This window comes from Acomys russatus, chromosome X (assembly GCF_903995435.1).
Source record: "Acomys russatus chromosome X, mAcoRus1.1, whole genome shotgun sequence".
Classification (NCBI taxonomy): Eukaryota; Metazoa; Chordata; class Mammalia; order Rodentia; family Muridae; genus Acomys; species Acomys russatus.
The window spans coordinates 53,315,525-53,341,298 of record NC_067169.1 but is presented as its reverse complement, the minus strand read 5'-3'; the positions used below and the strand labels follow the sequence as shown (position 1 = coordinate 53,341,298).

The 25,774-nt window shown below is 38.7% G+C and overlaps 1 protein-coding gene across 7 annotated transcripts in view; it reads left to right on the top strand.

The window, feature by feature from the left end:
* Phka1 (phosphorylase kinase regulatory subunit alpha 1) overlaps positions 1–25,774 on the top strand; it is a 118,473-nt gene that overhangs the window by 89,824 nt on the left and 2,875 nt on the right. For 2 of the 7 annotated variants that reach the window (XM_051142266.1, XM_051142261.1), the window contains 6 exons: positions 1,964–2,079; positions 2,350–2,388; positions 2,512–2,550; positions 5,858–5,908; positions 14,103–14,273; positions 24,618–24,671. In XM_051142266.1, the coding sequence (XP_050998223.1) occupies positions 1,964–2,079; positions 2,350–2,388; positions 2,512–2,550; positions 5,858–5,908; positions 14,103–14,273; positions 24,618–24,671 (470 nt within the window). The remainder of the gene's footprint in view (positions 1–1,963; positions 2,080–2,349; positions 2,389–2,511; positions 2,551–5,857; positions 5,909–14,102; positions 14,274–24,617; positions 24,672–25,774) is intronic. The other 5 variants (XM_051142267.1, XM_051142263.1, XM_051142268.1 and 2 more) reach the window with 3 other exon arrangements.

Here is a 25,774-nt window from a genome sequence, read left to right as displayed (position 1 = left end):
AGGATCACCTGCCTGCAATTGGCTGGGCCTTCTCTGATCCCACCATGTGTGTCCCAGGAATTGAGTTCAGGTCATCAGACTTGGAAGCAAGTGCTTACACCACTTGTGCCTTATTTCTGGCCTTCATTTTCTTTTTGCTATGTAGTAAATTACCTTTTATTTCCTAATAATGCACAGTCTAGAGTCTTTCACAAGCTAATCTCCATATGCACTTCTACATTTTTATTAACAGGTGGTAATTTTACATATCACTGAGATTATAAGCATTAATTTGGTACATGCATACAGCATGTGCCTATCAAAACTAATGTGCACTTTGGGTTTTTGCAGCATTATTTATGCTGTATATCTAAAGAAGCAGAACAAAAGCCAGGCGTGGTGGCGCACGCCTTTAATCCTAGCACTCGGGAGGCAGAAGCAGGTGGATCACGGTGAGTTCGAGGCCAGCCTGGTCTACAAAGTGAGTCCAGGACAACCAAGGCTACACAGAGAGACCCTGTCTCAAAAAACCAAAAAGTAAAAAAATAAAATAAATAAAGTAAACCAGAATAAAAACCAAAACAAGTAGGGGGAAGGGAGGATTGTCTCCTATGTGTAATTGTTAGTCTTAGGTTATATTTTTTTCAAGTGGAGGGATGGCCAGACTTTATTATGTTTTATTTTGTTTTTGTTTTGTATTATTTAAGTCTGTTGTGTCCTTGCATGGCTTCTAGGGACAGATCTCACTGCTGTGGTGAGGGAATGGGTAAAAGGCAAACATGTACAGACACACAGAAAAGCTGAAATCGGTGAACTGGGTTCTGATGGAGAAACCACAGCTTCCCCAAAGCTCATCATGTTTATTGCATACAGTTGAACAGGGAGGCAGGGTTAGCTACTCTCCATAGAGCAGTCTTAAGGCTGTAAACACCCAGGGAAAGCAAACTAAGGTAGACGTTTTCTGCACACACTATCAATATTCACACTCAGATCCCCCAGGGAAGGCTTTGCTAAGCCTCTGAACTTCATCTGGGTAAGGCTTTGCCACTCCCTCCCTTGGGGCTGGGGCATTGGAGTCCTTGACATGGCCACACCAGGGTCAACAGCACACACACCTGTTTGGGACTTCATTCACTTAGGACCCCTCCACTCCCTACAAATGAAACCAGGATCTAGAGAGACAGCACAGTGGCTAAAAGTACATACTGCTCATTCAGAGGATCCAAGTACAGTAACCAACAAGTATGTAGATCAGCTCACAACTGCCTGGAACTCCAGCTCCACAGAATCAAATTCCCTCTTCTGCACACATGTGGCATACATTTGTGTCTGCACATTTGCACGTGCACACAACACACAAATAAAAATAATAAAAATAGGGCTGGAGAAATGGCTCACAGGTTAGGAGCACTGGCTGCTCTTCCAGAAGCCCTGAGTTAACTTCCCAGCAACCACATCTATATGTGATCTGGCGCCACCCTCTTCTAGCCTGAAGGCACACATGCAGGCAGAATATTATATATATAATCGATACATAAATCTTAAAAAAAAATAGTAATAGCAGGTTGGTGGTGGTGCATGTCTCTAATCCCAGCAGTTGGGAGGCAGAGGCAGGTGGATCACTGTGAGTTCAAGGCCAGGCTGGTCTACATAGTGAGTTGTAGGCCAGCCAGGGCTACACAGAGAAACCCTGTCACAAAACATCATCATCATCATCTTTTATAGTTAGGAAGTGGTATTCCTCAGGCTGGAGGTATTTCTAAAATGCAGATTCAGAATTGTTAGGCCAGATATGGGACCTGAGATTCTGTTGCCAGGATCTTCTATGTTACTGATGCCACTTGTCCAGGAATAACACTTAAAACAGCAGGTTATACTAGTTGTCTTTAATTAAAAACAAAAGGATACACATATAAGTGTTTTTAACATGGTAGAGAAAATGAGACTGATTCTTCTGTTTTCTTTGAAATCTTATTCTATATAGTTCGTCCCACTGATTCAAATGTGAGTCCTGCTATTTCCATACATGAGATTGGTGCTGTTGGAGCAACAAAAACAGAACGAACTGGAATCATGCAGTTAAAAAGTGAGATAAAGCAGGTAAGATATAACTGAAAAACTACTGAGATAGTCATAATTAATAACACGCTGAGCTGGACATGAGGTGCATGCTTGTAACCCCACACACAGGGGAAAGGAGTTGGAGGGTCAAGATCAGCGGTAGCTACAAAGCAAGTTGGAGGCCAGTCTGGAACACTGAAGATGCTATTCAAAACCGAAGTCAAGCCCAGAACCTCCTTTTGACATCAGACTCAGTCCGCATGAAGTATTTTCATATCCTGAGGATAATTGGAACTGTTTCTTTTTCAGGTGGAATTTTGTAGACTGTCTGTCTCAACTGAGAGTCAGGTGAAACAACAAGAGAACTTGCAACATTAACTGGCCTTTACTTACCCTTTTAGAATCAGACGTTGTTGCACTAATTTATTTTGTTTCATATCCTGAGTATAACTTGAGCCATTTATTTTTCAGGTGGAATTTCGTAGACTGTCTATCTCAACTGAGAGTCAGGTGAAACAACGGAGACTTTTTAAAACATGCTTTAACCAGCCTTTAATTCCATATAGCGTGCATGATCTTACGTGCTTTCCACAAGTAGTAACAAGCCATGGCATCTGCCTCATAGCAACTGTTTGTAGATAACTTTCCCTTTGGTGGATCAAATGATTACTTTAGGAGGATGGTAGCTGGCAAGAGATAGCAAGAAACTGATGTCCTGAGTTCCCTCATTACAACTAATGTGCAGTTTATAATGAATTTATTTTATACAAGTAGATAGACTTACTGCTTTTTAAAAAGAGGTAGCTGGAGAGATAGCTTAGCAGTTCAGAGCACTGGCTGTATTGCAGAGAATCTGGTTTTGTTTCCCAGCACCAACATGGTCTCTCACAACAGTTTGTGACCCCAGTTCCAGGAGATTTGACACTCTCTTCTGGTCTCCACGGGTATTACATGTGCATGGTACACAGACATATATGCAGGCAAAATACTCATACACATAAGATAAAAATACATAAATCTGAAAAATTATGGGGGCAGAGCAAGTGATTAAGAACACTTGCTGACCGTTTGGAGAACCCAGGTTCAGTTCTCAACACATACATGGTAGCTTACAACTGTCCTTAACTGTAGTTCCAGTTAGATATTATCTTCTGGCTCCATGGGCACCAGGTACACACATGATGCACATATGTACATGCAGGCAAAACATGCATACACATAAAAAATTTAAATATATTAGTCCTTCAAAAATTAAAAAAAGAATATGTACAAGAAAGAGTAGCAGATTAGGTGAAGGTTTTATTTTTTTAATTTTGTGGAGGTTAACATGCACATGTACCATAAAAATAAATGACTCAAGGAGCTGGAGAGATGTTTAGTGGTTAAGAGCACTGGCTGCTCTTCTAGAGGACCCCAGATCAATTCCCAGCACACACATGGCAGCTCACAATTGTCTGCAACTCCAGTTCTAAAGAATATGACAACCTCACATAGACATACATGCAGGCAAAACACCAATGCAGATAAAATAAAATGCGTTATTAAAACATAAATGACAGAATGTTTTATTCCATTTTTTCAAATTAGACTTCATTGTTGCTATAAAAGACGTGTATGGATGCTACTGGGTATATGAAGGGGAGGAGCATCTAAGCAGGACTAGGAATCAATAGGAGTCACTAAACAACATATTATAGCCTCCTTTCACTATGGGTAACAACAAATGACTTGTATTATACAAAGAAGTATGTAATATCTTTTACAATTTGTAAAACCATTTCATTTTAAGATCTCTAAGTTGAGAAGGTGCTAATTTAATTCCTTCCAGAAGCAGTTCTTTTTTATTGTTTGAGAATATCCATATGCATATAATACATTTGGATCAAATGTGATCCTCAGTTATTCCCCTCCCCTTCTCCATGTCCCCCTTCCACTTCTCATACAACTTCCTGTACTCTTTGTCAAACCCATTGAGTCCACTTAGTGTTCCTAGCATGTGTGTGGGTGTAGGGCTGTCTGCTGAAGCCTGTTCAGGGCCACATCCCTGAAGAGAACTGACTCTCCCTCCCACCAAGCTATCAGCTACCAATAGCTCCTCCCTATCCATGCTTAGATTTTGGCTGAGTTGATCTTGTGCATGGTATGAGTTCATGTGTGCAACAGCCACGTCATTTCAGGAAAACACTGTTCCACAGTGATCCTCTTCCAGTCTTCCTACTCCCTCTTGTGCAGTGATCCCTGAGCCTTGAGGGGGTGTGATACAGATGTCTCACTAGGGCTGAGCACTCCACTGTCTCTTATTCTCTGCATGTTGACCAGCTGTGAGTCATGAAATTAACTGCCATCTACTGCAAGAAGACTTCTTGCAGTAATCTTAGTATGAAGATAAGCACTGAGGGAGCAGTTCAATACTGCATTTAGAACAATGATAGTTGTAAGCTCTCAGTGTCTGTGACCTAAAGATCATTTGTAAAGATCATTTCTATAGTTACTAATAGCTCTTCATAAGAGAGCCTTAACTCTCTTCCCACTCTCAATGTAGACTTAAAATAGCTTACAGCATTAAAGCATCCTGGAGAGAAGAGGCAAGATGGAGATTTTGTTTCTTTAAAAGGGGGCTCTGAAACCATTTAGGAGAATAAGCCAGTTCTTGAAGGAAATTTGAGTACTTTCCGTAAATATCCTTTGGCATTCATACTTTATGCAAGGGGAAAGACTGGAATAAGATGAGGCTGGAGAGATGGCCCAGTGATTAAGAGCACTGGCTGCTCATTCAGAGGACTTGGGTTTGATTTCCAGCATCTACATGATGGCTCACAGCATCTATTGTTCCAGTCCCAGGGGATCTGTCACCCTTTTCTGGCCTCCACGAACACTGCACACATGTGGTACACAGATATACATGTACACAAAACACACCCATACACGTCAAATACCAAAGATACTTTTAAAAGCCACTCTGTTTTTAAACAAGTGTTCGTGTTACAGTTCTTGTTAATTATCTGAACATTCCTATTTGAAAGTGGAAAGGACAAATTCAGTGTTAAATAATTGTTCATTGATGGGATTGGTTAACAATCCGTGTTTTGTTGAAAGTGACAGGCTAACTGCATTATAGTTTTTGGATTTGTTTTGTTGCAACAAGGTCTTCCACTTTTTTGTGTTTTTCAAGACAGGGTCTCTCTGTGTAGCCCTGGCTGTCCTGGACTCACTTTGGAGACCAGGCTGGCCTTGAACTCATAGAGGTCTTCCTGCCTCTGCCTCCTGAGTGCTGGTATTAAAGGCATGCACCATCATACCCAGCTTACATTATAATTTTTATAGGCATCCAGTATTATGAATTCTTTATATGATTGGAACTCGAAATCCATGTTGCCAGCAAGATGAATATGATGGTAAAACTTGACCCATCCAGTTACTTGAGGTTTTTCGCCTACATATTCAGTACCGATAGGTCTCAAAAGGAGACCAAATGGTTAGGACTGTAATTGGGAGGATAGGGAGCCGAGGGTGTCATTACTTTCTTGTTTTATAACATTGATTCACATCCTTGCCTGCCTGTCTGGTTTTTTGCATTGTTCTCTGCCTCTTGCCAATACTCTAATTTCTAGGCAAAGATATTTCAAGATAGTTTGTAATTTATTTTACCTTTCACCATGGAATTTAGAATAAACTTGTGTCATTGGCTTTTTATTATAATATGCTGGATAATTACTTAAGTGGTCTGCAGTTTAATACTACTAATAGATTTTTAATACAAATAATGGTTGCTTTACCTCATCTTTTTAAAAATTTTGTTTTCTCAATTTCTTTATAGACTAGTGGTGGTCATCCTTCAGGTATAGATTTGATGTCACCGTCCTTTCTGGTAATTCATCTCGTGTTATCTCATTTGATATAGTGTTATATGGAACATAACATACTATATATATAACCACAAATCGGGACCTGGAAAAATGGCTCAGTGGTTAAGAACACTTTTAGCTCTTGCAGGACCTGCATTCCATTCCCAGCATGCACATGGTCATTTACAACCTCCTGTAACATTCATGTGCTCCTGTGGTATCCATTCATATGATAAAGCAAATCCAAAACTAAAAAGCTAAATAAATAAAAACAAATTGATCCAGAGCATAACTATAAAGCAGGTTTATATAAAAGAGAGAGGTCTGTCTCTTGCCTAACAAGGCAGGAACGGGACTTCAAGTCCAACTTCTTTCTGATTTTAGAAAAAGTCAATTTCAGAAGTATTTGTTATGTATATGTTAATTCTTTGAACTACTGCAAGTGTACATCACTGTCCATCAGACAGTGAACTGGACACCATGAACATTAGTTTGGAACTGATTTGAGAAGCCAAATTTTGGTCAGTATCCTAGTGATACTGAATCAGAAAGACTGGGCTAAGCCCCAGCAGTCGGTCCTAATAAGCTCTTTATGGAATTCTGATGCACTTTTAAATTTCAAAGCTACTTTGTTGTAGCTGGTCCTCTGAGAAGTAATTCAGTCAGTAAATGTCAACTAAATGGCAACTTTATGTCCTGCACAGGAGCTACCGCATTGAACAAAATAGAAATGACCTCATGAAGCTTGCGATTTAGGAAGATTCTCTTCTAACTAAATGTCTTTCATTTTTGTTTTTCCCACTTTATTAGACCATATTAAGCTTTGAAATAATGAGTTTGGTTATGACATTTTTCTTATATGTATAATATACTTTACTCATATATTTTTTTGTTTGAATCCTAACTTATTTTTCTCAAACTGAACAAGAAGAGAGCTATTGGAAATACTATTTTGGCTAACTTGAATATTAGGAAGGGTTGGCCAGCTTTGTGATTTCCATGTTAATAATGACAGCATTAAAGATTTAGGAAATTAAGATGATACAAGTTATTTTCTTAGAAAATATTTCTATCATCCTTTATTTGGTATTTATTTCTGAATCTAATCTGTCAAATAATCATTTTAGCCAATGAAGTTTCTCCTTTATTTAGCGTATTTTTTCAGCTCTTTATATTGCGTACACATTGCTATTTCATTTGTTTTGATTGCACAGTGATAACCATAGTATTGTTATACCACATTCTCTTTATCCATTCATCACTTAATGAGCATCTGAAAGATTTTATGCACAATGTTGCTATTAACCTTTATGTACAGATTTTTACATAGGTATATGTCTTAGAGTATTTATTGCTGTGAAAAAACACCACGCCCAGAGGCAACTTAAGGAGCATTATTTTGGCTTACATCACAGTCCAGTCAAAATCCCTCCTTGAGGGAAGTCAGGGCAGAGTTCAAACAGGGCAGGAATCTGGAGGCAGGAGCTGATGCAGAGGCCAGGGAAGAGTGCTGCTTACTTACTGGCTTGTTCCTCATGGTTCTTTGCTCAGCCTGCTTTCTTATATAGCCCAGGGCACGTGCCCAGGGATGGCACCACTCACTAATTAAGAAAACGCACTACATGCTTTTCCTAGCCTACTCTTTTGGAAGCATTTTCGTATTTGAGAGTCCCTCTTCCCAAATGGCTCTGTCTTGTGTCATGCTGACATAAAACTAGCCAAAACACAATGTATTTTCATTTCTCTCAGATCTATTTCTACAAGAGTGGATTAGTTACTTTTCTTATTGCTGTGGAAAAAAAAACACATAATAAAAACAACTTATGAGAAAACAGACAGTTTCTTTTGGCTCATAGTTTGAGGGCACAGTCCGTCATGCGAGAGAAGACACAGCAACAGGATCATTAAGCAGCTGCACACACTGAGCCTGCAGTTAGGAAACAGAGGAATGCTGGTACTCAGCTCCCTTTATCCGAAGGACTTTATTAAAATAATTTTAGCTCTTACATTTCAGGCTATGATTATATTGGGAGGGGAAACTCCCTAAGATGACCCCCAGCTTCAACAATCTACTAAGACTCACAGGACTAATCATATAGTCATACATGCATGAGTTATTGCATCGAAAGGATAAACAACAAACCCAGCAAAAGAAAAAGGTGCACTGGGGGAAAACCATAGAAAACCACACAGGAAAAAAAAAAAGAAAGAAAGAAAACCACACAGGATTCTAGAGTACTCCCCCAGCAGAGAAATCTATAGGATACACTAAAGTCCCTCCAATGACTTGTTACAAGTGAAATGCTGCTAACCGGAGTAGCTAATTAAAGGCCCCGTACATCACAGGTCTTTGTTTGGGGCTAGTCAGGTAAACAGCCTGTCTGGCCTATCCCCAAACTCCAGACTCCCAGGAGGAAAGCACATGTTCTAAATAAACTGCAGTGTTGATACAAACAATTTAGGCATAGAAATTAGTTTGGGGAATGGTGGTATTCCTCCAAAAGCCCATATCTCCAGAGTTTAGCCCACGTGCCAAACCTGTAAAAATGATTTTTGGAAAACCAGCAAAGTCGTTGTCTTCTGTCCTGGTCTTCTGTATTTACTCTGCTTTTTAACCACTCTTCAAGGCAGGCCAGGCCCCATACCAACACAAAATTAACTCCATGGTTAGGGGTTTGTTTTCTTATGTTTAAGTTTGGAGTTTTGTTTTGTTTTTGTCTTATTGGCATTTTGCTTGTTTGTTTTGATTTTCCTTTTTGTGTTTTTTATTTGTTTTTGGAGGCTTTTGTCTTTTTTCCCCAAGCAATCCATTGGGACTCCCATTTTTGTGTATGTCTTTGGCATGTGGTTATCAAGTTGTTCAGCACCATTTGTTTAAAAGATGATCTTTTCTCCCATTTAATTCTCTTGAAACTTTTGTTGAAGATTAATTAACCAAAATGTGATTTATTTCTTTTTTATTTTTTTATTAATTTATTCTTGTTACATCTCAATGTTTATCCCATCCCTTGTATCCTCCCATTCTTCCTCCCCCCTCCCATTTTCCCATTCTTCCCCTCACCTATGACTGTTCCTGAGGGGGATTATCTCCCCCTGTATATGCTCATAGGGTATCAAGTCTCTTCTTGGCAACCTGCTGTCCTTCCTCTGAGTGCCACCAGGTCTCTCCCTCCAGGGGACATGGTCAAATGTGAGGCACCAGAGTACGTGAGAAAGTCATACCCCACTCTCCACTCAACTGTGGAGAATGTTCTGACCATTGGCTAGATCTGGGTAGGGGCTTAAAGTTTACCGCCTGTATTGTCCTTGGCTGGTGTTATCTGGTGCTATCTCAGAAAAATGGGAATAGGGCTTCCTCAAGACCCAGCTATTCCATTCCTTGGAATATACCCAGAAGATGCTCCAGCACACAACAAGAAAATTTGCTCAACCATGTTCATAGCAGCCTTATTCATAATAGCCAGAACATGGAAACAGCCTAAGTGTCCCTTAGTAGAAGAGTGGATAAAGAAACTGTGGTACATATACACTATGGAATACTGCTCAGCTATTAAAAACAAGGAATTCCCGAAATTTGTGATTTATTTCTTAATTCTGTGCTATTGATCTGCATGGGTCAATCCTATGCCAATATGATATGGTTGTGATTACTATAGCTTTGCACAGTGCATTTTATAATTGACCTATATGAGTCTTCATACTTTTTTTTCCTTTTTAAAGATTGTATTACATAGCATAGGTCCCTCAATTTTTCCACATGGGTTTTAGGATTAACTTATTAATTTCTGCCAAGAATTCATCTGGAACTTTGATAGAGGCTGTGTCCAATCTGTAGATAAGAGTTAACATCTTACAAAAATCTTCTGGTCAATGGGCTTCTTCCCATTTGTTTAAGTAGTTTGTTACAATATATTTTACAGTTCTCAGAGCACGTGTTTTGTACTTTTGTTACATTTATTCATATGGTGTTGGCTTTTGGTTTTAAGACAGGGTTTCTCTATGTAGCCCTGACTACCCTGAAACTCACTCTGTAGACCAAGTTGGCCTCAAACTCACAGGAATCCACCCATCTCTGTCTCCCAAGTGTTGGGGTTAAAGGCATGTGCCACTATAGTTGACCCAAATTATTATTTTCAATACTGCTTTTAAAGGAATTGATCATTTTCTTTATTTTATTTTCAGACTGTTGGACTTCTAATCTTTAAATAGATCCCATCTCTTTAAAATGTGTACATACTGCTGTATCATTAATAATAGTCCCAGGGTGTGTTTATTATTTTTTTAATCTTGCATTACTGAAACTCTATATCAGTTACATAGCAAGTACTCCTTTCCTTCTAACCCCTGGAACCACCATTCTACTCTCAGCTTGGATGGATTTGACTATATTAGATAGCTCACATAACCAAAACCATACAGTATTCGCCCCCTGATTGTATCATTTGACTTCATATACCATCCTTTAGGTTTATCCATGTTGTTGAGTACTGTAAGGTTTCCTTCCTTTTTGTAAAGTTGAATGGCATCCCACTGTATATGCATATGAGTTGGTGTGCCACATTTTCCCACCATTCATCTATTAAAAGTCATTTATGAATAGTGCTGGATCAAGTGTGAGAGTACAAATAGCTCTTCAGATTTTTTCAATTATAGTACTCTTGAATAAATGTCCAGCAGTGGGATTGTTCAACTATGTTAGTTCTGCTTTTAGTTTTCTGAAGATTCTTTGTTTTGTATTCTTTGTATTGTTTTCCATGTGACATCAGCATTTGACATTGCCGTCAAAAATGTATAGGGTTCCAGTTTTTTGACATGCTCACATTTAGCCAGGCTTTTGGCTACTTTATTGTGTTCTTTTTCCTATATCACCCCTATTCCTTCCAACCCCACCCCCTAATACTAGGTAGGAGAGAAAGAATTTTTATACTCTCAAGAGTCTCCAGAGTTCCAAACTGCAGCTGGCAAAAATCACATTCCTCCTAGAGCATGAGACAAGTCATAGTTAGCAGCTGTGGACAATCTGAAGCAACCCCATATCCCACATGTGGGATTAAAACAAAAACATATTTACATAACATAACTGGGTTTTTTAAGAAACCAGAATTCTCACTACACTCACCAGTATCTGTTGTTTTCTTTAGTAGATAGGGGTTAATAGCTGTAAGGTTGATAATTTACTGTTTGCTTTGTGTTTCTCTGATGAAGCATGGTGATGGCATCTTTTCAAATACTCTTCACCACTTACACATCCTTTTTGCTGAAATATAATTCATTTTGCTCTTGACTTAAATCCATACAAATTTACTGAACTTGTTTAATAATTGAAGTAGTGTACTATCAAAGGCTTTAAAGATTCCTATATATAAGATCATGTTATCATCAGATTTAATAGTCTTAACTTCCCTTTCCCAATCTGGATGCCTTTTTCTTTTTTTGTTTGTTTCTTGTTTTGATTCCCCGCCCCCCCGCCCAAGGCAGGATCTCACTGTCTCAGGACAGTAGCTCTGGCTGTCCTGGAATTCACTATGTAGACCATGCGGGCTTCAGACTTGCAGACATCCATCTCCTTCTGCCTCCAGGCTACTGGAATTAAAGGCATGCACCACTACCCACAGCTATTTCTGTTTCTTTTCTTATAGTGTCATGGCTAGAATCTCCACTGTAATGTTGAATAAAAGTGCTGAAATCCATTGAGGATCCTTGTCATGTTCTGATCATAGGGATAGAAATTGTCAGTCTTTGTTCCTTATGCATCTTTACAGAAACAAAAGTGCATTGTATTAATTGAGGGAATTTTATCCATATTAATCATGAAATCATATTGAATTTTGCTAATGACAATGGAATGGTTTTTAGCCTTTATTCTGTTGATATTGCACTAATTGATGTTAGGTATTTTAAATACTTTTAAAGTATTTAAAAATTTTTTAAATTACTCATATGCATATGAGTATAGTGCTCTTTTTAAAAAAAATTTTTTTTATTAATTTATTCTTGTTACAAAGGACAATACAGGCGGTAAACTTTAAACCCCTACCCAGATCTAGCCAATGGTCAGAACATTCTCCACAGTTGAGTGGAGAGTGGGATATGACTTTCTCACATACTCTGGTGCCTCACATTTGACCATGTCCCCTGGAGGGGGGACTCAAAGTATAGTGCTCTTGGGGACCAGAGGCCTCCCCTGGGGCTAGAGTTGCAGGCAGTCATGAGCCACCTGACATGAGTGCTGGGAACTGAACTGCAGTTCTTAGGAAGAGAAGTACACATGCCTAAGGACTAGGCTATCACTCCAGTGTTCATTTGTTTTTTGAGACAGGATTTTTCTATATAGCTCTGGATGTCCTGGAACTCACTCTGTAGACCAGGCTGGCCTTGAACCCAGAGACCTGTCTGCCTCTTGAGTGCTGAGACTAAAGATGTGCACCTCCATTACCAGGCTCTTATTTAAGTATTTTTAAAACCTTGAATAGCTAGGATAAATTCCACTCCATCATGATATGTAATCCACTGAATTCATTTTGTTGAAGCATTTTGAACATACATAAAAAGCATTTTACTTCCATTTTCTTGTGCTATCTTTTTCTAGCTTTGGTTTGGGGAGATCTCATACAATAGGAAATGTTCTCTCTTTTCTGTTTTTGGAAGTTTATGAAGAAATAGTACTAATTAATCTTTAAATCTTTTTTGTGACATTAATCAATTAAGATCCACCTGTGCTTAGGCACAGGCTAATTTATCAAGGCTGTGGTAGTTTGAGAACAGCCCTCATAGACTCATATTTTTTGAATACTTGGTTCCAAGTTGGTGGAACTTTTTGGGAAGGATTAGGAGATGTGACCTTGTTGAAAAAAGTGTGTCATTAAGGACACGGCTATGAGATCTCAAAAGACTCATGTTTTAAAATATTTATTTCTTAAGGGCTTTTCTATGCCCCAGCTAACCCCCAAATACTGAGACAGAGAACTATAGATCTATTTAAACAGCCTTAAGCACAATAACTGGCAGATACAATTTAAATTAATTTTCTAAATTAGTCTGGCTACCTCCCAGCTGCACTCTCCAAGTTACTTGCCTGTCCAGTCTGGATCTGCTCCATCAGGCCATGTTCTTCCTCTCCATCTTCTTTCTTCTTTTTTGTCTCCTCTCCCCCATCCTCCTCCTGGCCTCATGGTCCCTACCTCAGACCCCAAGCCTAGAAACACATGTTCCACCTATCTCTATTCTGCCCAGTAACTTCTGCCTACCTCTATTCTGCCCAGTTAACAGTGGCTGTCAGCAACTTTATTAACCAATCAGAGATAATAGAGAGCAATATTTACATAACAAACACCAGCGTATATGAGAATGTACTTGTCTGTACCGCAGCCATGTCTTGGGGGTCTGTATTTAGCATTTGTATACATAGCACCAGACTAACCCTCAACAGACTCATGCCAGCTGGTCCTGCTGTCATGCTTTCACTCTCTGCCATCATGGACTCTAACCCTCAATAAATGTAAGCCCAATTAACTGCTTTTTATTAGAAGTTGCCATAGTCATAGTGTTTTATCACAGCAATAGAAAAGTGACTTACAGAAACTATATTAAAAGTCATGAGAATGACAGACAAAACCATAGAGCAACTAGAAGATAAACAGATAAAGCCAGGTAAGCAGACATTTTGGAATGTCCTGTATTGTTGTCATTTTATGGTTGTTATTCTGAATCACCAAAGTGCCTTATAAAGTGATTTCCCCAAAGAGTAGCCTGCCAGTTAATTATGCAGTACCAAATGGTTGCCATTGAAAACACACATACAATTAACATTAACATTATACAGACTGAGCAGATTGAACTTATATATTTAGGAATACATATATGTATGTGACAAAAATTAATGGAAAAGAGGCCATGAACTGAAAAAGAGCAAGGGAAGGATATATGGGAGTGTTTGTAGGGATTAAAGGGAGAACTGAAGTAATTATACTGTAATCTTAATAAATAAAAGATTAGACAGTTACAACACTGCAAGCTGTACAGAGGTTGACTAGTTTTACTGTACTGTCATTACGTTGGCTCTTCCAGTTGCTGTGTGCTTTATGATTCTATAGAGTATTTACTACTCATTGTGCTATACATTGTTTATAATTTTTCAGTTTTGAAATTAAAATGTGTTATGATATTCAGTCACGGGGGCAGAGATCACTTTTGATTTACATTCTTTATTCTCCCAAGTCCCCTGCAGCCTGTATTGCTGCAAGTAGTGGATCTTTTCCTATGGTGTGTGGTCAACAGACATCTAAAGATAGTCGTCAAGGACAATGGCAACGCCGGAGAAGATTGGATGGAGCATTAAATAGAGTACCAATTGGATTTTATCAAAAAGTATGGAAAATTTTGCAAAAAGTAAGTATAACACAGTGGTGTTCTTTATTCCTCTTTTGAAATTCTGAGTCTGTCTAGCCAACATGTGACATAATCATAACATGATTATAGTTATATAAAGATGAAAGATAAACTATAGATAAAAACAAAACAATTGACTTATTGTGACATTAATAATTTAGTCTGTTTTCCTTATTGTTGCAATGAAATTGTTTCTAAGTAAGATTTTATTTTTTATTTCTTTCCTTTTCATTTTTTATTTCATTAATTAATTAATTTTACATCCCGATCACAGCTTCCCCTCCCTCATCTCCTCCCAGTCCCTCCCTTTCAAATCTCCTCTCCTCCTTCCATTCCCCCTCCCTTTCTCCTCAGAAAAGGAAAGGCCTCCCATGGATATCAGCCTGCCTTGGCATATCAAGTAGAGGTAGGACTAGCCATATCTTCTCCTATTGAGGATAGACAAGGCAGCCCAGTTAAGGGAAGGGGATCCACATGCAGGCAACAGAATCAGAGACAGACTTTCTCCAGTTGTTAGGAGACCCACGTGAAAACCAAGCTGCACATCTGTTACATATGTGTAGGGGCCTAAGTCCATCCCATGCATGCTCTTTGGTTGGTGATTCAGTCTCTGCAAGTCCCTATGGGCATCAGTTAGTTAATTCTGTAGGTCTTCTTGTAGTATCCTTGACCTCTCTGGCTCCTTCAGTCCTTAGTTCCCTCTTCTACAAGATTCCTCAAGTTCTACCTGATGTTTGTACAGGGTGATAAGTATGGATCTATTTGCATTCTTCTACATTCAGACCTCCAGTTAGGCCAGCACCATTTGTTGAAGATGCTTTCTTTTTACCATTGTATGGTTCTGGCTTCTTTGTCAAAAATCAAGTGTCCATAAGTGTGTGGATTTATTTCTGGTTCTTCTGTTCAATTACATTGATCAACCTGTCTATTTTTATGCTAATACTACGTGGTTTTTATTACTATTGCTCTATAGTAGAGCTTGAAATCAGGGATGGTGATACCTCCAGAAGTTCTTTTATTGTACAGGAGTGTTTTAGCTATTCTGGGGTTTTTAGTTTTTAATATGAAACTGAGATTTTTTTCTTTCATGCCCTGTAAAGAATTGTATTGGTATTTTGATGGAAATTGCATTTGCTTTTGGTAAAATGGCCATTTTTACTATACTAATCCTACTGATACAAGAGCATATGATATCGCTCCATCTTCCGATATCTTCTTTAATTTCTTTGAGACTTGAAGTTTTTGTCATACAGATCTTTCACTTGCTTTGTTAAATATTTTATATTATTTGTGGCTATTGTGAAGAGTGTTGTTTCTCTAATTTCTTTCTCAGCCCATTTATCATTTGTATATAGGAGGGGTGCTGATTTTATTTTTAGTTAATTCTGTATACAGCCACTTTGCTGAAGGTATTTATCAGCTGTAGGAATTCTCTGATAGAATTTTGTGGGTCACTTATGTACACTATCATATCATCTGTGAACAGTGATAGTTTGGCTTCTTCTTATCCAATTTGTAGCCCCCTGTTCTCCTTCAGTTGTCTTACTGCTCTAGCTAGAACTTTTAAGTGCCACATTGAAGGGATATGGATAGAGTGGACAGCCATGTCTTGTCCCTGATTTTAGTGGGGTTGCTTTAAGTTTCTCTCCATTTAATTTGATGTTGGCTAACGGCTTTCTATATATTGCCTTTATTGTATTTATGTATGTGCCTTATATCCCTGCTCTCCCCAAGACTTTTAACAAAAATGGATGTTAGATTTTGTCAAAGGCTTTTTTAGCATCTAATGAGATGATTATGTGGTTTTTTTTTTCCAGTATGGTTATATTATATTAGTGGATTTTGAATGTTGAACCATCCCTGTTTCCCTGGGATGAAGCCTACTTAATTATGGTAGATGACATTTTTGATGTGTTCTTGGATTCAGTTTGCGATTATTTTATTGAGTATTTTTGCATCAATATTTATAAGGGAACTTGCTCTGAAATTCTCTTTTTTGTTGAGTCTTTGTGTCTTTTAGGTATCAGGGTGAGTATAGCCTCATAGGATGTGTTTGGCAATGTTTCTTCTGCTTCTATTTTGTGAAATACTTTGAGGAGTATTAATGTTAGTTCTTTTTTGAAAGTCTGCACTGAAACCATCTGACCCTGGATTTTTTTTGGGAGGAGTCATCTACATTTTGGTTAGTTTGGCTGTTTGTCTATCTTGTTGATTTTCTCAAAGAACCAGTCCTTAGTTTTGTTGATTCTTTGTATTGTTCTCTTTGTTTCTAATTCATTTATTTCATCCCTGAGTTTGATTATTTTTTGCTGTCTACTCCTCCTGAGTGTGTTTGCATACTTTTTTTCTAAAGCTTTCAGGTGTGCTTTTAAATAGTATGAGATCTCGCCAATATCTTTATGAAGGCACTTAGTATAATGAACTTTCCTCTTAGTACTGCTTTTATTGTGTCCCATAAGTTTGAGTATGCTGTGCCTTCATTTTATTTGAATTCTAGAAAGTCTTTAGTTAATTAATTAATTAATTTCTTGACCCAGTGGTTATTAAGTAGAGAGTTGTTCAGTTTCCATGAGTTTGTAGGCTTTCTATTGTTGCTGAAGTCCAGCTTTAATACATGGTGTCATTTCAATCTTCCTGTATCTGTTGAAGCCTGCTTTGTGACTGACTATGTGTTCAGTTTTAGAGAAGGTTCTGAGAAGTGCTGAGAAGAAGGTATATTCTTTTGTGTTTGGATGGAATGTTCTATAGATATTTGTTAGATCCAATTGATTAATAATGTCAGTTAGTTTCATTATTTCTCTGGTTTCTATCTCAATGACTTGTCCATTGATGAGAGAAGGGTGTTGAAGTCTCCCACTATTAATGTATGGGGATCAATGTGTGATTTAAGCTTTAGTAATGTTTCTTTTACAAATGTGTGTGCCCTTGAATTTAAGGCATAGATATTTAGAATTGAGATGTCATCTTGATGGAGTTTTCCTTTGATGAGCATGAGTGTCCTACCCCTTATCTTTTTATTAATTTTGGTTGAATGTCTATTTTTTTAGATGTCAGAATGACTACTCCAGCTTGAAAATAATTTTCTTTGCTTGAAAAACTTTTTCTAGCCTTTTATTCTGAGGTAATGTCTATCTTTGTCTTTGAGGTGTGTTTCTTGTATGCAGCAGAATGATGGATCCTGTTTTAGCATGTATTCTGTTAGCCTGTGTATTTTTATTGTGGAATTTAGTCCATTGATGTTGGGACATATTAATGATCAATCATTGCTATTTCCTGTTATTTTGATGTTTTTGGTGGTGGTGGTAGTCTGTGTGTGTGTGTGTGTGTGTGTGTGTGTGTGTATGTGTGTGTGTGTATGTGTTGTGTGCTTTCCTTTTTGTTTTTTCTTGTGTGTGATTATTTATTTCCTGTGTTTTCTTGGGTGTATTTAGCCTCCTTGGGTTGGAGTTTTCCTTCTAGTACTCCTGTAGGGCTAGATTAGTAGATAACTATGTTGTAGGATATTTGATCCCATTGCAAACCCTGAGATTGTGAACTGTAAAAACCTATTTCTAGTTGTGGAATAGCTCAGCCATAACACACACTTTAAACCCAAGAGTTTTCTGTTTACTATAAACAAGTACTTGTGGTTTTTGGCTGAGCCCCAGCACATACCTTTAATCTAATACCTTAATAAAGTCAACCCTGGCTAAAAAGGTTGGGAAATAAACCATCTTACAGGGATTAAATAGAAAGGAGGGACATTGAGAGAAGGGTATTTAAGACAGTATGGAGAAGAAGAAGGGACTTTTGGCTTCTTCCTCCCAGGCTGTCAGCTGATCTAGCAAGCTTTTGGATTTTGGATTTTTCCTTCTTGGATGTGAGCTGAGTAGAAAGGCACTTTCCTATGTCAGCTGTGTAGAAAGATCAGCTAGGTGCTTTCTCTGAGCTAGAAGGTTTTCTTTTTGTTTGTTTGTTTGTTTTTGTTTTTCAAGACAGAGTCTCTCTGTGTTAGCCTTGGCTGTCCTGGAACTCTCTTTGTAGACCAGGCTGGCCTCGAACTCAAAGCGATCCACCTGCCTCTGCCTCCCAAGTGCTGGGATTAAAGGCGTGTGCCACCATGCCCGGCTCAGGTTTTCAACCCAATATCTGACTCCCACGTCTTTATTGATAAAATTGAATAGTTGGAATTTTTGTTTGTTCTAACAACATAGATACTGTTTAAAATTGGTTTTGTCATCAGATATATTGTTTTCTCCATCTATGGCGATTGAAAGTTTTCCTGGGTGCAGTAATCTGGCCTGGCATCTGTGGTCTCTTAGACTGCAGGACATCTGCCCAGGCCCTTCAGGCTTTTAGAGTCTCTATTGAGAAGAAACCAATCTAATAGGTCTGCCTTTATATGTTTCTTGGGCTTTTTCCCTTGCAGTTTTTAATATTCTTTCTTTGTTCTGTATGTTTAGTGTTTTATTATTATATGGTGTGGGGACTTTCTTTCTGTTCCAATCTGTTACATCTTCTGTAAGCTTCTTCTGTGTTTATAAGCATATCTTTCTTTAGGTTGGGGAACTTTTCTTCTATGATTTTGTTGAAAATATTTTCTAAGCCTGGGAGCTGCCAATCCTCTCCTTTTATTCCTATTATTCTTAAGTTTTATCTTTTTATAGTATCCTTGATTTCTTGGCTGTTTTGTGTCATGAACTTTTTAGATTTATTATTTTCTTTGATTGATATATTGATTTCTTTAATCCTATCTTCTACACTTGATATTCTGTCTTCCATCTCTTGTATTCTGCTGGTGATGCTTACGTCTATAGTTCCTGTTCTCTTCCCTAGCTTTTCTAGCTCCAGGATTTGCTCAGTTTGTGTTTCCTTTATTCCTTCTATTTCCATTTTCAGGTCTTGAACAGTTTTATTAATTCCCTTCTCCTGTTGTATTTTCCTGTGTTTTTTAAAGGGATTTATTCATTTCCTCTTTAAAGGTCTCTATCATCTTTATAAGGTTGGATTCAAGGTCATCCTCTTGTGCTTTGTCTGTATTGTCCAGGGCTTGGTGTAGTAGGAGATCTGGGCTCTGGTAGAGCCATATTGTCCTGGCTCTTGTTGCTTGGATTCTCTGCCCTTTAGCTATCTGGTTGTCCCTCATAAAAGCTGGCCATCAGGGATGGAAGCAGAGTTGTGGGTCAGAAAATGTAGTGCAGAGCATCAGGTGCAGTTTACAGCTGTTGGGTGTGCTTTCCAGAGACTTGGCAGGCAGAAGATGTCAGGGAGGAAGTCTAACCTACTTGTTCCTGAGGTTGGCAGGCCTCCTTGGGAAGGCAGACAGAGCCCTGGACCAGAGGTTGGAGGTCAGAGGCCAAAACAGAACTCACTGATGCTGGCTGTGCCCTAGGGGATTCAGGCAGGCAGGGTATAAGAGTTTAAAAAATCATAACCTCTCTTCTTTGGGCTGAATTGAACATTGTGGGAGATTGCAACACATTTGCTGCCAGTCAACAATGTGATGCTAAGTAGCTAGCTTTCTTTGTTGGTATTATGAGAATAGAGATGTTATTTGCAGCTCTGGGCTATTCATATCCATGTCACTACAATTAAACAAATGAAGTATGTGGAGAGTTTACAGAGGCAGTCCTTCTGATGAGCTTTCGTAGATGAAAACCACTAAACAAATAGAAAGCTGCAATGATGCTAATAGTTTACAAACTTTCTTAATTTTGGTGTTGATGGGTTTTTTATTTACTTTATATGCATATGTGTGTGAGTATATGTATGTTCATATAGTTCCAGCAGAGGTCAGAAGATGCATTAGATCTCTTGGAACTGGAGTTACAGGTTGTGGGTGCTGGAGACCAAACTTGGCTGTCCTGCAAGAATTTCAGCTTCTAACCTTTGAGCCATCTCTCCAGCTCTTGTTATTTGTTTTTTTAAGACAGGGTTTTGTTATTGTCCGGGCTGACATACAGTTTAAGATCCTTCCACCTCAGACTCTTGGAGTGCTAGGATTACTGACCTGCACCACCACAGCAGCCTGAATAAAACTAGTGTGGTTGATATTTGTTCTTATTTCTAAGGCCTAGTTTACAAAAGACAAGTAAGGGCAGATCATACCATTATGGTGATGATAGCTTTAGAGAGCCAGGAAGACCATTATACTCATTGGCTGTTCTCATTTATACAGATGCACTCTTTTGCTTTTCTTCTGAGATAGCTCTCATATATCTCAGGCTGGCCTCTTTGCAACAAAGGATGACCTTGAATGATTGTTCTGCCTTTGCCTCCTAGCTGTTTGGATTATGGGTGTGTGCCACCATACCCAGTTATACTACTCTGGGAATTGAGTACAAGGCTTCATGCAAGTGAAACAAGCACTGACTGAGCTATATCTCCATTGTATAGGTCTCATTTACAGTCTCTTGGGTGCTATTTTTGCTTTAATTCCCTTACTAAGAACATGCAAATTATTTCATACAGGGTATCACAGTCTTGACTTCGGTTTTTCTCAGTTAACATTATGATCTTCCAGGGACACGGTCAGGTTGTATTTTATAAGTAGTGAAAGTTGATCCCTCAGATTATTTGCTCTAATGATCTTCATTTTATAGATTCCTTAGAGTCTGCTTTGTTGAAGCTAACTATTGTAACATAATAGGAGCCAGTATGTATTTTATCTCTCCAGTTCTTCATGGAGTACCATGTAATAACTACAGAAAACATCTGTTCTTTGTCATCAAGGAGTTGAATCTTGTGGCTACCTTCTTTCAAAGCAACTGTTATACAAAGCCAAAATGATTTGTAATGAAGATGCTAATCACAAGGCAGGCAAAATGATTCTTGCCACCATGACTAACCACCTGAGTTCCATCCAGGGCATCTACATGATAGAAAACAAGAACTGACTCAAGCAAGTTGTTCTCTGACTTCCACACAAGGTTGTTGACCTGTGCCCACCTAGACGACTGCCATACACAAATAAGTGTTTCAGGTTTTTTTTGAGGCAAGGTTTCTCTGTGTAGCCTTGGCTGTCCTAGACTCCCTTTGTAGACCAGGCTGGCCTCGAACTCACAGCAATCCGCCGGCCTCTGCCTCCCGAGTACTGAGATTAAAGGGGTATGCCACCATGCCCAGCAAAATAAGTGTTTTTAAAGGATGTTTACCCACAAGGCAGTAGGAATAAAAACAAAGTCTGCCATGGAAGAATAGGTATTTTTTGGCAGAATCAAAATCTTGACTTGAGGTCCTAAAGAAAGAGGTGGACCACATGTATTTCCAGACATGAATGTAACAATAATTTTTACATGTTTCAAAACTAGTAATTAAATATACAGAGATTACTTAGTAAGTGGAGTATAGCATGTAATTGTAACAGAGTCAGTAAACATGTTGGTCATATGTGATTGTTTTATATAGTGTATTAGTTTATTTAGAATCTAAAGTAAATGAATTGCTTACATTGATTTTTAATACTTAACATTGATATGCTAGATAAAAGTGAAGAATTATTTGTGTATCTATTGATCCATACCTGCACTTGAACACACTGAGGAAGTGGAGGCAGGACTTCCAGTGTCCAAGGCTAGCCTCTGCCACATAGTGAATTTAATACGGTGTACCAGGATCTCTTCTAGGTGTTCCTATTACAAAAGACAAAGTAGCCAACAATTTCTGCCGTTCTGAAACTTAAGTTACTTGCAGTAAGTAGTAAAGAGTAAATAATATATCTAACATCTTAAAAGATGGTGGAAAATAGGACAGAATAATAATTTTGATGAAGGACTCAACTAGAGAATAGGAATGGCTTGTATTCATTAATGTATGCTACGAGTTATTTTTTGCAGCCTAAGTCTCCTGAAGGCCTATTTAATTTCTTAAAAAGTGTGTGTGTGTGTTAAATCTATTCAATGGAAAAAGGATAGCACTTCAACAAATGGTGCTGGTCTAACTGGATGTCTACATGTAAAAAATGCATTTGGACCCATATTTGTCATCATGCACAAAACTCAAGTCCAAGTGGATCAAAGACCTCAACATAAAACCAGAGACATTAATTCAGTTAGAGGGAAAAGTAGGGAATAGCCTGGAACACATTGGCACAGGAGATAACTTCCTGAACAGAACACCAACGGCCCCGGCCTTAATGTCAACAATTAATAAATGGGACCTCATGAGGCTGAGAAGCTTCTGTAAGGCAGGAGACACTGTCAAGAGAACAAAGCGACAGCGTACAGACTGGGAAAAGATCTTCACCAACCCTACATCTGACAAAGGTCTAATATCCAAAATATATAAAGAACTCAAGAAATTAAACACCACCAAACCAAATAACCCAATTGAGAAATGGGGCTCGGAACTAAACAGAGAATTCTCAACAGAGGAATATAAAATGGCTGAGAAACACTTAAAGAAATGCTCAACCTCCTTAGTCATCAGGGAAATGCAAATCAAAACAACTCTGAGATTCCATCTTACACCCATCAGAATGGCTAAGATAAAAAACTCAAGCGACACCACATGCTGGCGAGGATGTGGGGAGAGAGGAACACTCCTTCATTGCTGGTGGGAATGCAAACTAGTACAGCCACTTTGGAAATCTATCTGGTACTATCTCAGAAAACTGGGAATAGGGCTTCCTCAAGACCCAGCTATTCCACTCCTTGGAATATACCCAGAAGACGCTCCAGCACACAACAAGAACATTTGCTCAACCATGTTCATAGCAGCCTTATTCATAATAGCCAGATCATGGAAACAGCCTAAGTGTCCCTCAGTAGAAGAATGGATAAAGAAACTGTGGTACATTTACACTATGGAATACTACTCGGCTATTTAAAGCAAAGAATTCCCGAAATTTGTGGACAAATGGATTGAACTAGAAATGATCATAATGAGTGAGTTAACCCAGAAGCAGAAAGACTCAAATGGTATATACTCACTTATATCTGGACACTAGCTCAAGAGGCATGTCCCATGAAAGTCTTCACTTACCAGGAAAGTGGGACAGAGGGGGAGGGCATCCTATTGGGACTCTAGGTGTGAGAAGCATGGGAGAATAGCAAAGTAGAAGGATCCAGAGGATCCTAGAAACCTACAAGAAGAATATTATGACAAGCAGATCGGGGCCCAGGGGTGTTGCTCAAACTATGGCATCAGCCAAGGACAATATGTGCAGTAAACTTCAAACCCCTACCCAGATCTACCCAATGGACAGGACATTCTCCACAGTGGAGTGGAGAGTGGGGTCTGACTTTCACACGTACTCTGGGCCCCATATTTGACTATGTCCCCTGGATGGGGAGGCCTGGTGGCACTCAGAGGAAGAATAGCAGGCTACCAAGAAGAGACTTGATACCCTATGAGCATATACAGGGGGAGGAGGTCCCCCTCACTCACAGTCATAGGGGAGGGGAGTAAGGGGAAAATGGGAGGGAGGGAGGAAGGGGAGGATAGAAGGGATGGGATAACAATTGAGATGTAATATGAATAAATTAATACAATATATTTAAAAAATAAAAAGCCAACTCCCTGACACCTGCTCTGTAATACCTTTACTGATATTCTGGTCAAAAGGACAGATTCCTCTTCTGGGATAAAATCTTCCTGCTTATCGATGTGCACAGTTTTGTCTTCCATCGTTTATCTGCGCATAGGAGGTGCCCTATAAATAAATAGCTATTTGAAACTGACATAAGAGTAACTCAATGTAAAGATGGATGTGTCTGACTAATTTGCTAAAATGCGTAGATAAGTGAACTTGGACTAAGATGTTACAACTTTGAAAGCTTTATACAATTTTACTTCTTCAAGACTGCTTGTATTAAATATGCAGTATTTGTAAAAAAAAAAGTGTGTGTGGGTGTATGTGTGTGTTTCAGAGAGGGGGGAGCAATGGTGAGGGCACATGCACAGCATACATGTGGAGATCAGAGGACAACTTTGTGAAGTAGTTCTCCCTTTCCTTCTTCACTTGGGATTATGTGAGTAAACTCATACTATTTGGCTTTCATAGCTATTGGCAAGTACCATTTTACCTGTCAAGCCATCTTGGCAGTCTTTGAAGGCCTCTTTGTGATTACTCTGGGACCTAGCAAAATATTGTCGTAGGTAGTCTGTGAATCTAGTGTCTAGTCTATCCCAGAAAAAAGATCTCTGTCCACTCCACTCCTCTAAGCAGAGAACAAACTATGGTATTTTAATCTTGAATCTTGGAACTTAGAAAGCACGAACCCATGCTTGGCTATAGGGCCTCTAGCTAGCCTGTGAGTACTTAAATCATAACTTGTGAAGCACACTTAGAAATATGAAGTCTCTCTTTTTAGTCTCCCAGTTGTTAGCTCACCTTTAATAATAACAGGTTTTTCTCTCTTGCAGTGTCATGGGCTTTCTGTGGAAGGTTTTGTTCTTCCCTCTTCAACCACTAGGGAGGTAAGGTTCTGTCTCACATTTATATGGTAGAAAGCTTGCTATCTGAAATATTTCAGTTATCAATTACTAAATTGATATTGAGTGAAGTGATGCTATTGAAACTATACTGATTAGTTTTCGAAGTAACAGACCCACCGTTTTATAAATCAACCTACTGAGAAATACATGAAAGAGAGAAAAATGGAGTGGATATATTAGACAATAACAATATGGTGCTGGGGAGCTGGCTCAGTGAGTAAACTGCTTTGCTCTGCAAGCATGGGGACCTGACTTTAGATCCCAGCACCCATGTAATAAGTTGGACACGTCTGTGCAAGCCTACAATGCCAACGGTGGACTCTAGGGACTTGCCAGCCAGCTAAACTAGCTAAAATGGAACACTCCAGGTTCAGTGAGAGACCCTGTCTCAAAAAAGATGGAAAAAACATCTGGATGGGCAGTGGTAGCACACACCTTTAATCCCAGTACTTGGGAGACAGAAGCAAGTAGAGTTCAAGGCCAGCCTGGTCTACAGAGCAAGTTTTAGGACAGCCATGGATGTGCATCGAAACCCTGTCTTCTGGCTTCCACATGTGTCTACACAGTCAGGTGTACCAGCACACATGTATATAACACATGCACACCATACACATGAATAATTACATTTTGTTAATACGAATAGTTTCTTGTAATGGTTAATTAAATTATTTCTATATGAGACTGAGAGTTGGAGAAAGCAACAGAGATACAAGTGTAATAATGAATGGCTTCGTGCAGTCTCCCATCTATTTCAACTCAACCTTTCTCTAATAGGATACTTTTAGACCTGTGCTGATCTTCCCTTGTAATTGTATTTTAAAGTAACATGGGGACTCTTGTCTAACATAGTGAATTAGAGTTTTCAGAGAGGAAACCTGAGCATTTGTAATTTTTACATCTATAAATAACCATGGTTAGAAGACATTGCCACAAACAACAGACACTAATTAGCAGATGTTTTTGATTGGTTTTGCACTAACAAGCTAGGATTAGTAAGTTTAGAGAGTACAAAATTCTCAAAAACTGGACGTTTTGCAGTATCAGCTAGATGCACCAGTACTGAAAGCTAGTGACAGTAATGTGTT